Source organism: Aquarana catesbeiana, linkage group LG11, assembly GCF_042186555.1.
Source record: "Aquarana catesbeiana isolate 2022-GZ linkage group LG11, ASM4218655v1, whole genome shotgun sequence".
NCBI lineage: Eukaryota > Metazoa > Chordata > Amphibia > Anura > Ranidae > Aquarana > Aquarana catesbeiana.
This window is the reverse complement of record NC_133334.1, coordinates 27829049-27846137: the sequence shown is the minus strand read 5'-3', so window position 1 is coordinate 27846137 and position 17089 is coordinate 27829049. Positions and strand designations below refer to the sequence as shown.

Here is a 17089-nt window from a genome sequence, read left to right as displayed (position 1 = left end):
GTTCACCGAACAGCGAACAATTTGGGGTGTTCGCGGCAAATTCGAATGCCGCGGAACACCCTTTAAAAGTCTATGGGAGAAATCAAAAGTGCTAATTTTAAAGGCTAATATGCAAGTTATTGTCATAAAAAGTGTTTGGGGACCTGGGTCCTGCCCCAGGGGACATGGATCAATGCAAAAAAAAGTTTTAAAAACGGCCGTTTTTTCAGGAGCAGTGATTTTAATAATACTTAAAGTCAATCAATAAAAGTGTAATATCCCTTTAAATTTCGTACCTGGGGGGTGTCTATAGTGTGCCTGTAAAGGGGCGCATGTTTCCTGTGTTTAGAACAGTCTGACAGCAAAATGACATTTTGAAGGAAAAAACTCATTTAAAACTACCCGCGGCTATTGCATTGCCGACAATACACATAGAAGTTCATTGATAAAAACGGCATGGGAATTCCCCAAAGGGGAACCCCGAACCAAAATTAAAAAAAAAAATGACGTGGGGGTCCCCCTAAATTCCATACCAGGCCCTTCAGGTCTGGTATGGATATTAAGGGGAACCCCGGCCAAAATTTTAAAAAAAAAATGACGTGGGGTTCCCCCTAAATTCCATACCAGACCCTTCAGGTCTGGTATGGATTTTAAGGTAAACCCCGCGCCAAAAAAAAAAAAAAAAACGGCGTGGGGTCCCCCCAAACATCCATACCAGACCCTTATCCGAGCACGCAACCTGGCAGGCCGCAGGAAAAGAGGGGGGGACAAGAGTGCGGCCCCCCCTCCCTCCTGAACCGTACCAGGCCACATGCCCTCAACATTGGGAGGGTGCTTTGGGGTAGCCCCCCAAAACACCTTGTCCCCATGTTGATGAGGACAAGGGCCTCATCCCCACAACCCTGGCCGGTGGTTGTGGGGGTCTGCGGGCGGGGGGCTTATCGGAATCTGGAAGCCCCCTTTAACAAGGTGACCCCCAGATCCCGGCCCCCCCCTGTGTGAAATGGTAAGGGGGTACATAAGTACCCCTACCATTTCACGAAAAAAGTGTCAAAAATGTTAAAAATGACAAGAGACAGTTTTTGACAATTCCTTTATTTAAATGCTTCTTCTTTCTTCTATCTTCCTTCATCTTCTGGTTCTTCTGGCTCTTCTGGTTCTTCTGGTTCTTCCTCCGGCGTTCTCGTCCAGCATCTCCTCCGCGGCGTCTTCTGTCTTCTTCTCCTCGGGCCGCTCCGCACCCATGGCATGGGGGGGAGGCTCCCGCTCTTCTTCTCTTCTTCTTTTCTTCTTTTCTTCTTTTCTTCTCTTCTTCTCTTCTTCTCTTCTTCTTCATTTTCTTCTCCGGGCCGCTCCGCAATCCATGCTGGCATGGAGGGAGGCTCCCGCTGTGTGACGGCGCTCCTCGTCTGACAGTTCTTAAATAACGGGGGGCGGGGCCACCCGGTGACCCCGCCCCCCTCTGACGCACGGTGACTTGACGGGACTTCCCTGTGGCATTCCCCGTGACGTCACAGGGAAGTCCTGTCAAGTCACCGTGCGTCAGAGGGGGGCGGGGTCACCGGGTGGCCCCGCCCCCCCGTTATTTAAGAACTGACAGACGAGGAGCGCCGTCACACAGCGGGAGCCTCCCTCCATGCCAGCATGGATTGCGGAGCGGCCCGGAGAAGAAAATGAAGAAGAAGAGAAGAAGAGAAGAAAAGAAGAAAAGAAGAAAAGAAGAAAAGAAGAAGAGAAGAAGAGAAGAGCGGGAGCCTCCCCCCCATGCCATGGGTGCGGAGCGGCCCGAGGAGAAGAAGACAGAAGACGCCGCGGAGGAGATGCTGGACGAGAACGCCGGAGGAAGAACCAGAAGAACCAGAAGAGCCAGAAGAACCAGAAGATGAAGGAAGATAGAAGAAAGAAGAAGCATTTAAATAAAGGAATTGTCAAAAACTGTCTCTTGTCATTTTTAACATTTTTGACACTTTTTTCGTGAAATGGTAGGGGTACTTATGTACCCCCTTACCATTTCACACAGGGGGGGGGCCGGGATCTGGGGGTCACCTTGTTAAAGGGGGCTTCCAGATTCCGATAAGCCCCCCACCCGCAGACCCCCACAACCACCGGCCAGGGTTGTGGGGATGAGGCCCTTGTCCTCATCAACATGGGGACAAGGTGTTTTGGGGGGCTACCCCAAAGCACCCTCCCAATGTTGAGGGCATGTGGCCTGGTACGGTTCAGGAGGGAGGGGGGGCCGCACTCTCGTCCCCCCCTCTTTTCCTGCGGCCTGCCAGGTTGCGTGCTCGGATAAGGGTCTGGTATGGATTTTTGGGGGGACCCCACGCCGTTTTTTTTTTTTTTTTTTTGGCGCGGGGTTCCCCTTAAAATCCATACCAGACCTGAAGGGTCTGGTATGGAATTTAGGGGGAACCCCACGTCATTTTTTTTTTTAAATTTTGGCCGGGGTTCCCCTTAATATCCATACCAGACCTGAAGGGCCTGGTATGGAATTTAGGGGGACCCCCACGTCATTTTTTTTTTTAATTTTGGTTCGGGGTTCCCCTTTGGGGAATTCCCATGCCGTTTTTATCAATGAACTTCTATGTGTATTGTCGGCAATGCAATAGCCGCGGGTAGTTTTAAATGAGTTTTTTCCTTCAAAATGTCATTTTGCTGTCAGACTGTTCTAAACACAGGAAACATGCGCCCCTTTACAGGCACACTATAGACACCCCCCAGGTACGAAATTTAAAGGGATATTACACTTTTATTGTTTGACTTTAAGCATTATTAAAATCACTGCTCCTGAAAAAACGGCCGTTTTTAAAACTTTTTTTTGCATTGATCCATGTCCCCTGGGGCAGGACCCAGGTCCCCAAACACTTTTTATGACAATAACTTGCATATAAGCCTTGAAAATTAGCACTTTTGATTATTCATGTTCGTGTCCCATAGACTTTAACGGTGTTCGCATGTTCGAACAAACTTTTTTCCTGTTCGCATGTTCTGGTGCGAACCGAACAGGGGGGTGTTCGGCTCATCCCTAATTCTGAGCATGCGTGGCACTTTGTGTGTCGGATTTGTGTACACACGAACGGAATTTCCGACAACGGATTTTGTTGTCGGAAAATTTTATAGCAAGCTCTCGAACTTTGTGTGTCGGAAATTCCGATGGAAAATGTGTGATGGAGTCTACACATGGTCGGAATTTCTGACAACAAGGTCCTATCACACATTTTCCGTCGGAAAATCCGACCGTGTGTACAGGGCATTACTCAAAAAAACAAAGACTAAACAGCGTTACCGTTGGTGACAGACTCCATCATATACGTCATTCTTCTATTTAGCCCAAATCTACACTTTAAATTGTAAGTAAACCCTCCTATCGGTTTCAGCCAAGGAAGCTGCCATCTTTGCCTCTGTTTGATCTACAACTGCCATGATGCTGCACATGTGATCAGTTATGACACCAGCCATTAGATTGGTTTGACAGTTTGGTTGAGAGAACAACCAATGGGAGTGTTACATTTCCGGCACGTGCCGGAAATGAAACATTTTTTTGAAACTGGTAAATTGATGGGTTTACTTCCACTTTACCTTACCTGTAAATGGAGATCCGATACTGACATTGAATTATTTTATAGATCGTGCAGAGATGCCAGGCAGTGTGCAGATTGTTCGCTCGGCCTCGAGGGATGCTATGGACATCACCTTTCCAAGTTTTAAGTCTCCGTCTGGACCCATAGTAGCTTATGCCATCATCATGACAACCGATTTACATGGTAGGAAAGAAAAAAAAACTAATAGAATGATATGGATTAGTAGCATAGATGTGAAATTGAAAATCATTTAAACTTATTAGTCTTGTAATTTTTGAAGGATAAGCTTGTCTGAGTCTAACTTGCTTTAATTGTAGTTAAGATGTGATATTAGCCTCACAGAAAGGGCTTTGGGTTTCAATGGGTTGATTGACTCGCATTGTGAGAAGGATCAGTAAAGCACAAGCATTGTGTAGCACTGCAGAGCAGAAAGTAGATCCAGGATACGTAATGAGCTAACATGGCTTCCTTCATGCACATTTATAATTACAAACTATGTCTAGAAACATACTTTCTTTTTATTACATTATTTAAATAAAAGAAACCATTTTTATAGAGTTACCTAACATGTTAAGCAGTCCCTTGAAAAATAAAAAGACTAAAATGAAAATAGTGGTTTTTTTTAAGAAAAAGGGAGGCTGAATCTATCAAATAGATAAATACAATTTGGGATTGAATGTATTTTCATTAGTCATTTGTCATGCTATCCCATTGGTCATTCTTTTTCTAACTTGCAGGTAACACACTAACTAAAGGGTCTTTATCAAAGACGTATAATGATTTCAAGAATGGTTTGACCAGGACTTATGTGACCTCTGTCATTGAGCCACAGAACATCCAGAATGCTGACCAACTGAATCAGATAAGTGTCCACGTTGGAGATGGCACTGTTTCAAGGGGATACGTCAATGGACCTCTGGACCCCACAAAACATTACAGGTAGAGATTTGAATCATTCCAAATACAGATTTTCATAAAGATCCCTATATAATAATTAATAGTGTTTAGCAAAGTTGTCAGTGTTCACATTAGTGAAATTTCAGTAATAATTGAGCCATTTTAGCAAAATCTAACAACAAAAAGAAGTCAATTATAAGATGGTGATCATATGGCTTTGTGTATCAAAGGGATAGAACTAGGGTAAGCATTATAAGTAGAATTGGCTTTGTTCCTCAATCACGATGTCAGCACTAGGATGGTTATCAAGTGGATTCCTAAGAAACAAATCCATGTTTTTCCGTATTCCTCCAAGCAGTCTTCATGGTGAAATATGAGGTTAATGTAAATGATATTTCAGTGAAAATGTTAGATTTGCTGCAAAATCATTCCTACCAAATAATGCACGTTGATCTTTTGACTTTCAGGGTCTACATAGCAGGCTTTACAGCAATAAACTTTGATCCAACCACAAACACCATCAATGAAGATCAGTCAACAGCAACTGTTTCCAGCTTCTCTGGTTCTGCTTCAACAACTTCTACTTTTAGAACAGGTATATATGTTTTGTAATATATTTACAGTTAACATTTTTTCATATTTGCTATTTGTGATAAATGTTCTTTAATCATCACTTAAATCGTAAACAATATCTGCTGCCTCCCGTCTCCCTGGTCCTCTCATAAACTGTTCCCCTGCTCCTTGTTTTAACATTAAATTCTTTTAAAAAGTACCCTAATTTCATCCATCTTTTGGCCACTCCAGTGATGGGCAGGGTCCATTCATCTCCTGTCCAGCCATGGTGATGGACAACTCAAACTGCAGCACTCATTTATATGTGCATAATAATGTGTGAGCTCTGTTCTGTGTTTCAGTACTATGGGCTCCACCTGTTGCAATGATGGACCCCCCAGGGGGTAGATCCATGACTGCATGGGCTCAGAGGCAAGGGGTTAAATGACATGGCCTTTCATCCAGGCCTGAAGTGGGCATCCGTAAATAGTGGAGAATGACACAACCTGCAGCCAGGGGATAATTACAGATTTAATTTGCAGACATTCAAAGCCTGAGGTTACCTGAGCACCCAGTCTCCAGATCTGTCTAACTAGAAAGCTTTTTCTACTTTTACATTTTCAGCTACAATTTATTTTAAGTTGCTTTCACTGGTTAGATGTATTAGCTGAAGTTGGGCTTGAATTTGTTCGTCACCAATTTTAAGTCCATTTAATGCTACATGTCCATCTAAACTACCCTGTCTACATGGTGACAATGCTGCTGCCAGATTTCATTGAAGACCAATTAGCCTTGTCAGTCTGATAAAAGGAAGCAGAAACATAAGGAATCTACAATTGTTACTCAGAAAAATAAAGACTACAGAGTTACTGCTGGTTACAGACTGCATCATATATACAGTATCAGGGGTCTCCAAACTGCGGCACAAAGCCCGATGTGGCCCTTTGCTAGCCTTTATCCAGCCCTTGGGGCACTATTCCTCCTACTGACACCAGCGATGGGTCACTATGTATTCCACTGATACCAATGATGGGATACTATTCCTCCTACTAATACCAATAATGGGGCACTACTCCTTTTCCTCCTACTGACCACCAACCCTGAGGCCATGTTTATTCTCACTGATGCTGGGCTTGGGACATTTTCTACCCCTGCTGGCCACAATCTGGCCCTCCTAAAGTCTGAAGGACAGTAGACTGTCCCTTTGTTTGAAAAGTTTGGAGACCCCTGATATATATCAGTCTTCTATTTAGCCAAATCTAAACTTTGACTCCCCTATAAATGGAGATGTGACACTGATAGTGAATTATTTTACAGGTCATGCAGAGATACCAGGCAGCGTGCAGATTGTTCGCTCTTCTTCGAGGGATGCTATGGACATCACCTTCCAAAGTTTTAAGACTCCATCTGGACCCATAGTGGCTTATGCCATCATTATGACAACTGATTTATTTGGTAGGAAAAGTAAACTTAACAGAAGTATATGATCCAGCAGCTAAACTGTGAAACTGACAATCTTTTAAACTGAATAGCCGTACATTTTTTGAAGTATATGCATATCTGAGTCTAGTTTTTTTTTTAACTGTAGTTAAAATATGATATTAGCCACACAGGGAGTGCATTGGTTTCAATGGGGAAATCATCTCATAGAATTTCCCTGTGAGAAAGATTAGAAAGACAACCATTGTGTGCCACTACAGAGCAGAAAGGAGATCCAGTGTGTGCATATATAATTACAAGTTATGGCTAGAAACATTTGAAAACATTATTTAAACAGATCCTTTTAATAGGGTTACCTAAAATTTAAAGCAATTCCCTTGAAAAATACAGGGATTAAAATTATATATTTTTTTCAATAAAAAAGAAAAAGTGAGGCCGAATCTAGAAAATATAAAAAATGTAATTTGGTGTTGAAAGTTTTTTCATTATTCATTTGTCATGCTATCCCATTGGTCATTCTTTTTGCAACTTACAGGCAACACACTAACTAAAGGGTCTTTAGCAAAGACATATAATGATTTCAAGAATGGGTTGACCAGGACTTATGTGACCTCTGTCATTGAGCCACAGAACATCCAGAACGCTGACCAATTGAATCAGATAAGTGTCCATGTGGGAGATGGCACTGTTTCAAAGGGATACGTCAATGGACCTTTGGACCCCACAAAACATTACAGGTATGGATTGCTTCCACATCTATACAATGAGACTTGCCTTGGGGGAGATTTACTAAAACTGGTGCAGCTGTGCATGGTAGCCAATCTGCTTCTAACCTCAGCTTGGTCAAGCTTTGACAATAAAACCTGGAAGCTGATTGGTTTCTGTGCAGAGCTGCACCAGATTTTTCACCATGTAGGTTTAGTAAATAATCCCCCTGTGCATTTAGAAAAATTCAAGAATCACATTCCTCAGGCATTAGACCGAATCTCTGTTAAATTAAGTGGCAGTGGAAAGATTTCCAAATATAGATTTTTAAGAAATATCTCTACACAAAATGTACTAGTGATGAATTTACTTTGCTGAAAATTCAGCAGCAATCATGTTATTTAATAAAAAATTGCAGCAAAAGCGTGATGATATGAAGCCAATTATAACATAGTAATCACGTGACATCCAGACCATCCCAAAACTGCATGCTTTTTGTTACTACAAATTGAATGTTATAAAAAAAAAACATTGCTATAATGCAGGGGTCTCCAAACTTTCTAAACAAAGGGCAATTTTATTGTTGTCCTTCATGCTCTGGGGGGGGGGGGGGGGGGGGGGGGCAGACCATGACCAGTGGCAGTAAAAAAATGTCCAGGCATCAATGGGAGTAAACTATGTGCTATCTTTGGTATTAGTGGAATTATTGCCCCACCGTTGGAGTCGGTGGGAGAATTGTGCCCCATTGTTGGATTCAGTGGGAGAATGGTGCCCCATCAGTGGGTGGAATGGAGCCTCATCTTTTGAGTCGGTGGGAGGAATGGTGCCCCATCGTTGGAGTCAGTGGGAGAAATTGAGCTCCATCGTTGGAGTCAGTGGGAGGAATGGAGCCCCATCGTAGGAGTCGGTGGGAGGAATGGTGCCCCATTGTTGGAGTCGGTGGGAGGGATGGTGCCCCATCGTTGGAGTCGGTGGGAGGAATGGTGCCCCATCGTTGGAGTCGGTGGGAGGAATGGTGCCCCATTGTTGGAGTCGGTGGGAGGAATGGTGCCCCAAGGGCCAGGTAAAGGCAAGCAAAGGGCCACATTCAGCCCCCTGGCCACAGTTTGGAGACCACTGCTATGAACCAATAACAAAAAAAAATATCTGTGAATTGCCCTAAAACCATAAACAAATAGATAAAAGGTGCCCATACATATACAAAGTGTCCAATGAAACCTCTCAGTGTAAATAAATAGCTTCCACCAACTGACATCACATCCTGAGTCTGCATGTGGTCTTGCTCCAAAATCCCAATACAGTCAGACACAACACCAGAGAAAGGAATCTCATGTAGTGTAATATGTTTTAAACCAATGTTTATTATAAACACAGCACAATACCCACATGGAACTGTATTGCAAAACACAATGGAAAAAACACACTTCTGACATTGAGCCGGCATCACTGCTCTACACCATGATCAGCCGCCAGCCACTGTCTGTCAAATGCCAGTTACTGATCCCCAGCACTGAGTTGCTTCCACTCTGTTCTGTCGCTCCGCCACTCATGCATTTTGCTACTGTGGCAAATTCTTTAAGACCGTATTGGGAATTTGGAGCAAGACCATGTGAAGGCTCAGAAAGCAGTGTCCCTGGAAGCAGTGTTTAAGCCACCTATTATCGCCTCCAGGACTTTTTTCGAGCCTCTCTAATCCTTTGGAATTCCATACCCCAATCTGTCCTGCTATCTCCAACTCTATCCACTTTTAGGCGATCCCTGAAAACATTTCTCCTCAGAGAAACCTATCCTGCCTCCAGCTGTACTGTTATTTTCTACATCAGCTCATCCCCCCACAGTTATTACCTTTGGTATCACTTGACCCTCCCTTCTAGATTGTAAGCTTTACCAAGCAGAGTCCTCTAATTCCTCCTGTATGGAATTCTATTGTAACTGTAATGTCTGCCCTCACATTGTAAAGCGCTGCACAAACTGTTGGTGCTGTATAATAATAATAATGAAAAAATTCTTGAAAAAGACACACAAAAATATTTAGTAAGTGTGGTGAATGCAATAAATGCAAAATGCAAAATCCGACACGCTGGTTGTACACAAGCAGATCGATCGAGACTAAAATTTGAACCGTCTATGGCCAGCTTTAGGGGATTATTTAGCACAACAGTTGAGCATTATATATATACAGTAAAACCTTGGATTGCGAGTATAATTCGTTCCAGAAACATACTTGTAATCCAAAGCACTTGTATATCAAAGCAATTTTCCCCATAAGAAATATTGGAAACTCAGATGATTCGTTCCACAACCATTTATTCATATGTTCTTCAGTTTATAGCCTATATAAAAAGATTATAGTAATGTAATAGGTTGTGTAACCATAAAATGTCCATCCACAAATGGAAGCCTCCACAAGGGGATTAGAAGCAAAATCCAGCAGGAGCTACAGAATATAAAAGAGAAGAGAGGCGCCACTAATGCCGTGTACACACGAGCGGACTTTTTGACCGGACTGGTCTGACGGACCGAGTCCGGCGGACAATTCGACCGTGTGTGGGCTTTATCAGACCTGCAGCGGACTTTTTCGGTCGAAAATCTGATGGACTTTAGATTTGAAGCATGTTTTAAATCTTTCAGACGGACTCGAGTCCGGTCGAAAAATCCGCTCATCTGTATGCTAGTCCGACGGATGAAAACCGACGCTTGGCTATCAACTTCCTTAGTCCGGTTCTACGTCATCACGTACAAATCCGTCGGACTTTGGTGTGATCGTGTGTAGGCAAGTCCGTTTGTTCGGAAAGTCCGTCAGATAGATCGTAGGACCAGTCCGGTCGAAAAGTCCGCCCATGTGTACGCGGCATTAGTGTAGCAATATGGTTACATTTAATGAAGGTACAACATTTAGCAACTTACATGGTTGATGATTAAAAGAGGCACATCTAAGTATGAAGGCATCCGGGGTAAAGCTGTCCACATAGACCATCCTCCGCACCACCAGCTCTCACCGCTGTCAGTCTGCTATCGTGACCGGAAAGACTACCCTGCAGTAGAGCGATTTGAAAGGTAGGCTTGAAGCGTTCGTGGAAGGGATGACGTTGATGGCGGTGCAGAGGGTGGTCTATATGGACAGCTTTACCCCTGATGCCTGCATACTTACAGGAGATGTAGCTGTTTAAATCATCAACCATGTGAGTTGCTAAATGTTGCACCTTCATTAAATGTAACCATATTGCTACACTTATGCCCCATACACACAGTCGGACATTGATCGGACATTCCGACAACAAAATCCTAGGATTTTTTCCGACAGATGTTGGCTCAAACTTGTCTTGCATACACACGGTCACACAAAGTTGTCTGAAAATCCGATCATTCTGAACGCGGTGACGTAAAACACGTACGTCGGGACTATAAACGGGGCAGTAGCCCAGTGTGCGTCGGATTTGTGTACACGCGATCGGAAATTCCGACAACGGATTTTGTTGTCGGAAAATTTTATAGCCTGCTCTCAAACTTTGTGTGTCGGAAAATGTGTGATGGAGCCTACACACGGTCGGAATTTCCGACAACAAGGTCCTATCACACATTTTCCGTCGGAAAATCCGACCGTGTGTACAGGGCATTAGAGTCGCCTCCATTCTGTTTTATACTCAGTTGTGACATGGCGCTACTTGTATATCAAGACATCGCTTATATATCAAGTCAAACTTTATTTATAAATGTTGCTTGTCTTGCAAAACGCTCTCAAACCAAGTTACTCTCAAACCAAGGTTTTACTATATATATATATATATATATATATATATATATATATATATATATATATACAGTGGGTACAGAAAGTATTCAGACCCCCTTCAATTTTTCACTCTTTGTTATATTGCAGCCATTTGCCAAAATCATTTAAGTTCATTTTTTTTCCACATTAATGTACACACAGCACCCCATATTGACAGAAAAACACAGAATTGGTGATATTTTTGCAGATTTATTAAAAAAGAAAAACTGAAATATCACATGGTCCTAAGTATTAAGACCCTTTGCTCAGTATTTAGTAGAAGCACCCTTTTGATCTAATACAGCCATGAGTCTTTTTGGGAAAGATGCAACAAGTTTTTCACACCTGGATTTGGGGATCCTCTGCCATTCCTCCTTGCAGATCCTCTCCAGTTCTGTCAGGTTGGATGGTAAACGTTGGTGGACAGCCATTTTTAGGTCTCTCCAGAGATGCTCAATTGGGTTTAAGTCAGGGCTCTGGCTGGGCCATTCAAGAACAGTCACGGAGTTGTTGTGAAGCCCCTCCTTCGTTATTTTAGCTGTGTGCTTAGGGTCATTGTCTTGTTGGAAGGTAAACCTTCGGCCCAGTCTGAGGTCCTGAGCACTCTGGAGAAGGTTTTCGTCCAGGATATCCCTGTACTTGGCCGCATTCATCTTTCCCTCTATTGCAACCAGTCGTCCTGTCCCTGCAGGGGACACCCCTACAGCATGATGCTGCCACCACCATGCTTCACTGTTGGGACTGTATTGGACAGGTGATGAGCAGTGCCTGGTTTTCTCCACACATACCGCTTAGAATTAAGGCCAAAAAGTTCTATCTTAGTCTCATCAGACCAAAGAATCTTATTTCTCACCATCTTGGAGTCCTTCAGGTGTTTGTTAGCAAACTCCATGCAGGCTTTCATATGTCTTGCACTGAGGAGAGGCTTCTGTCGGGCCACTCTGCCATAAAGGCCCGACTGGTGGAGGGCTGCAGTGATGGTTGACTTTCTACAACTTTCTCCCATCTCCCGACTGCATCTCTGGAGCTCAGCCACAGTGATCTTTGGGTTCTTCTTTACCTCTCTCACCAAGGCTCTTCTCCCCCGATAGCTCAGTTGGGCCGGACGGCCAGCTCTAGGAAGGGTTCTGGTGCTCCCAAACGTCTTCTATTTAAGGATCATGGAGGCCACTGTGCTCTTAGGAACCTTAAGTGCAGCAGAAAATTTTTTGTAACCTTGGCCAGATCTGTGCCTTGCCACAATTCTGTCTCTGAGCTCTTCAGGCAGTTCCTTTTAACCTCATGATTCTCATTTTCTCTGACATGCACTGTGAGCTGTAAGGTCCTATATAGACAGGTGTGTGGCTTTCCTAATCAAGTCCAATCAGTATAATCAAACACAGCTGGACTCAAATGAAGGTGTAGAACCATCTCAAGGATGATCAGAAGAAATGGATAGCACCTGAGTTAAATATATGAGTGTCACAGCAAAGGGTCTGAATACTTAGGACCATGTGATATTTCAGTTTTTCTTTTTTAATAAATCTGCAAAAATGTCAACAATTCTGCGTTTTTCTGTCAATATGGGGTGCTGTGTGTACATTAATGAGGAAAAAAATGAACTTAATGATTTTAGCAAATGGCTGCAATATAACAAAGAGTGAAAAATGTAAGTGGGTCTGAATACTTTCCGTCCCCACTGTATATATATATATATATAAATATATTAGTATCAACACTTTGTAGTTTGGTGTATAGCGTGGAGTGGATTAAATAATTTAATCATGTGACACTGTTTATCAAAGGGTTGGAAGTGGACTAGGTGTTATGGCTATGGTTGGCCTTTTTTTTTTTTTATCAACAAAGCCATTAATCTTGATGTCGGCATTGATACGGTGATCACGTGGCTTTCTTTTAAAACAAATCCACGCTTCTTTGTTATTCCCCAAAACTGTCTGTCTGTATGGTGAAACATAAGATTAATATCAAATTGAAATTGCAGTGGAAATGTTACATTTGCTGCAAAACACTTCCTTGCAAATAAAAAGATGGACATCAAGCTTTTGACTTTCAGGGTCTACATAGTGGGCTTTACCGCTATAAACTTTGATCCAACCACAAACACCATCAATGAAGATCAGTCAACAGCAACTGTTTCCAGCTTCTCTGGTTCTGCTTCAACAACTTCTACTTTTAGAACAGGTATATATATGTATTGTAATGTACTGTATTTACACTTAATATTTTTCACATTTACCATTTGTGATATATATTTTAGAGTTGATCACCTATATCTATATCTTGAATTATTTTTAAGATCATGCAGAGATACCCGGCAGTGTGCAGATTATTCGCTCGCCCTCGAGGGATGCTATGGACATCACTTTCCAAAGTTTCGAGACTCCATCTGGACCCATAGTGGCTTATGCCGTCATCATGACAACCGACTTACATGGTGGGAATCATAATAGAATTGTATAAATTGTTGCATCTTTGCTGCTTTTTTTTTTGCATCTTTGCTTTTTTTCCTGTTGCATTTTTGCTCCTTTTCCTCATAATGATAGGGATGGAGGCACATGACCATACCCAGCCATGGCTTCATTCAAAGTCCCAAATTCCCCAATTCCCTCCTTTTTATGATTATCATGACAACCGACTTACATGGTGGGAAGAGCAATCATAATAGAATTGTATAAATTAGTTGCAAAACTGTGAAACTGAGCATGATGTAAACCGAATAGTCTTGCATTTTTGGAAGGATGAGGTTTCCTGAGTCTAACTTGCTTTAACTGTAGTTGAGATATGATTTTAGCTACCCACAGAATGCATTGAATTCAACGAGTTGGTTGTCTCATAGATTTTTTTATTTTGAAAAGAATCAGTAAACCGCAACCAATGTGTGATACTACAGAGCAAAAAGCAGATCTAGAACTAGTAATGAGCTAACATGGCTTCCTTCATGTATATTTTGAATAATAAGTGACTAGAAAACACATATTGGTAACACTTGACCGGAAGGATTTGCCCCCTTAATGACCAGGCCATTTTTTGCGATACGGCACTGTGTCGCTTTAACTGACAATTGCGCGGTCGTGCAATGCCGTACTCAAACAAAATGTATGTCATTTTTTCCCCATAAGTAGAGCTTTCTTTTGGTGGTATTTGATCACCTCTGTGGTTTTTATTTTTTGCGCTATAAACAAAACAAAAAAACGCCAATTTTGAAAGAAAAAACTATATTTTTTACTTTTTGCTATAATAAATATATAGCATATATAGGCCGATATGTATTCTTCTACAAATTTTTGGTAAAAAAAATTGCAATAAGTGTATATTGATTGGTTTGCGCAAAAGTTATTGCGTCTACAAAATAGGGGAGAGATTTATGGCATTTTTATTATTATCATGTTTTTTACTAGTAATGGCGGAGATCTGCGATTTTTACCATTGCGGCGGACAGATCAGACACCTTTGACACTTTTTTGGAACCATTGACATTTATACAGCGATTAGAGCTAACAATAGCCACTGATTACTGTATAAATGTCACTGGCAGGTTAGGGGTTAACTGTAGGGGGCGATCAGGGGGTTAAATGTGTGTTCTAGAGAGTGTTTCTAACTGTGGGGGATGGTACTGCCTGGGGGAGGAGATCGATCGCTGTTCATAATCAGTATGAACAGCAGATCTGTCTCCTCTCTCCTGACAGAACAGAGATCTGTCTTTTTACATTGACAGATCTCCGTTCTGTCTCTCCCAGGAGTGATCGCGGATACCCAGCGGACATCGTGGCCGCCGGGGACATGCATCAGCGCCATCGTCGCGCCGCGCGCCCCCTAGTGGTCTTAAAGCAGCCGACGTACAGCTATTCGCCCAGGGGAGCCAACCTGCCGCAGTATAACTGCGGCGGCTGGTCCTTAACTGGAAGAAAATCCTTTATTTTCTTGGGATGTGATCCAACATTAGGAATTCTCCATTAGACAAAATAAAAATACATTTTTTTTTTTCAAGAAAAAACAAAAAGTAAAACTGAATCTTTCAAATATAGAAAATATCATCAGGTTGTTTGAAAGTATTTTCTTTGGTTATTTATCGTTCTATCCCATTGGTCTTTCTCTTTTGTCTTTCAGGCCACAAACCAACTAAGGAGTCTTTATCAAAGACATATAACGATTTCAAAAATGGGTTGACCAGGAGTTATGTGACCTCTCTCATTGAGCAGCAGAATATCCAGAACATTGACCAATTGAATAAGATAAGTGTCCACGTGGGAGATGGCACTGTTTCAAGGGGATACATCAATGGACCATTGGACCCCACATTAAACTACAGGTAATGGAGTCGCTTCCACATCCATCCAACAAGACACACCTTGTGTTTAAAAATCAAGAGTCACATTGCCTAAACAACAGACCGGGCAGTGTGACTTTTGATTTTTATACACAAATCTCTGTTAAATTGGCTTGTGTTGAAGAATTTGAAAAGTTCCAAATACAGAATTTAACCACTTCAGCCCCGGAAGGATTTATCCCCTTTCCTGACCAGGCCATTTTTTGCGATACAGCACTGCATCGCTTTAACTGACAATTGCGCGGTCATGCGACATTGTACCCAAACAAAATGTATGTACCTTTTTCCCCCACAAATAGAGCTTTCTTTTGGTGGTATTTGATCCCCTCCACGGTTTTTATTTTTTGCACTATAAACAAAAAAAGCAACAATTTTGAAAAAAAAAATATATATATATTTTGTAGTTTTTGCTATAATAAGTATCCCAAATTTTAAAAAATAAAATAAAAATGTTCCTCAGTTTAGGCCGATATGTATACTTCTACATATTTTTGGTAAAAAAAATTGCAATAAGCGTATATTGATTGTTTGCGCAAAAGTGATAGCATCTACAAAATAAGGGATAGATTTATGGCATTTTTATTATTTATTTATTTTTACTAGTAATGGCGGCGATCTGCGATTTTTATCAGGACTGTGACATTGTGACGGACACATCGGACAGTTTTGACACTATTTTGGGACCATTGACATTTATACAGCGATCAGTGCTAAAAATAGCTATTGATTATTGTATAAATGTCACTGGCAGGGAAGGGGTTAACACTAGGGGCGATCAAGGGGTTAACTGTGTTCCCTGGGTGTGTTCTAACTGTAGGGGGGAGGGAACTGACTAGGGGAGGAGAGAGATTGGTGTTCATACTTAGTATGAACACACGATCTCTCTCCTCTCCCCTGAGAGAACCGGGATTTGTGTGTTTATGCCTGCTGTCACGTCTTAAAGGAGCTACGTACAGTTGCGGCGATTTGCGCAGCCGTGCCAACCTGCCGCAGTATAACTGCGGCGGCTGGTCAGCTAGTGGTTAAGAAATATCTCTTTACAAAATTTACTAGTGATAAGCTAAATTGTGAGTTACCACTTTGGTGAGAATCCAGCAACAATTGCAGTGCCTTTCAAAAGTATTCACCCCCATGGCATTTTTCGTGTGTTGTTGCCTCACAACTTTGAAAATGTTTTTTTTTTATTGGGAAGCAAACAACAAATAGGACAAAATAACAGAAAAAGTCAATGTGCATAACTATTCACTCCACTAAAGTCAATAATTTGTAGAGCCACCTTTTGCGGCTATCACAGCTCCAAGTCGTTTGGATAAATCTCTATGAGCTTGCCACATCTTACCACTGGGATTTTTGCCCATTCCTCCTTGCAAAACTGCTCCAGCTCCTTTAAGTTGAATGGTTTGCTCTTGTGAACAGCAATCTTTAAGTCTGACCACAGATTTTCTATTGGATTGATGTCTGGGCTTTGACTAGGCCATTCCAACACATTTACATGTTTCCCCTTAAACCACTCAAGTGTTGCTTTAGCAGCGTGTTTCGGGTCATTGTCCTGCTGGAAGGTGAACCTCCGTCCTAGCCTCAAATCACACACAGAGTGCTACAGGTTTTGCTCAAGAATATCCCTGTATTTAGCACCATCCATCTTTCCCTCAACTCTGACCAGTTTCCCAGTCCCCACTGCTGAAGAACATCCCCACAGCATGATGCTGCCACCACCATGTGGTCACTGTGGGGATGGTGTTCTTTGGAGGATGTGATGTGTTGGGTTTGCGCCAGACATAGCGTTTTCTTTGATGGCTAAAAAGTTAAATTTTAGTCTCATCAGACCAGAACACC

The 17089-nt window shown here is 42.2% G+C and overlaps 1 protein-coding gene across 1 annotated transcript in view; it reads left to right on the top strand.

The window, feature by feature from the left end:
- The window catches only part of LOC141111675 (uncharacterized), a 133424-nt gene that overhangs the window by 47664 nt on the left and 68671 nt on the right, over positions 1-17089 (top strand). Inside the window, exons 26-33 of the mRNA XM_073603824.1 lie at positions 3606-3743; positions 4298-4499; positions 4925-5052; positions 6327-6464; positions 6985-7186; positions 12980-13107; positions 13223-13360; positions 15034-15235. Of these exons, the coding sequence (XP_073459925.1) occupies positions 3606-3743; positions 4298-4499; positions 4925-5052; positions 6327-6464; positions 6985-7186; positions 12980-13107; positions 13223-13360; positions 15034-15235 (1276 nt within the window). The remainder of the gene's footprint in view (positions 1-3605; positions 3744-4297; positions 4500-4924; positions 5053-6326; positions 6465-6984; positions 7187-12979; positions 13108-13222; positions 13361-15033; positions 15236-17089) is intronic.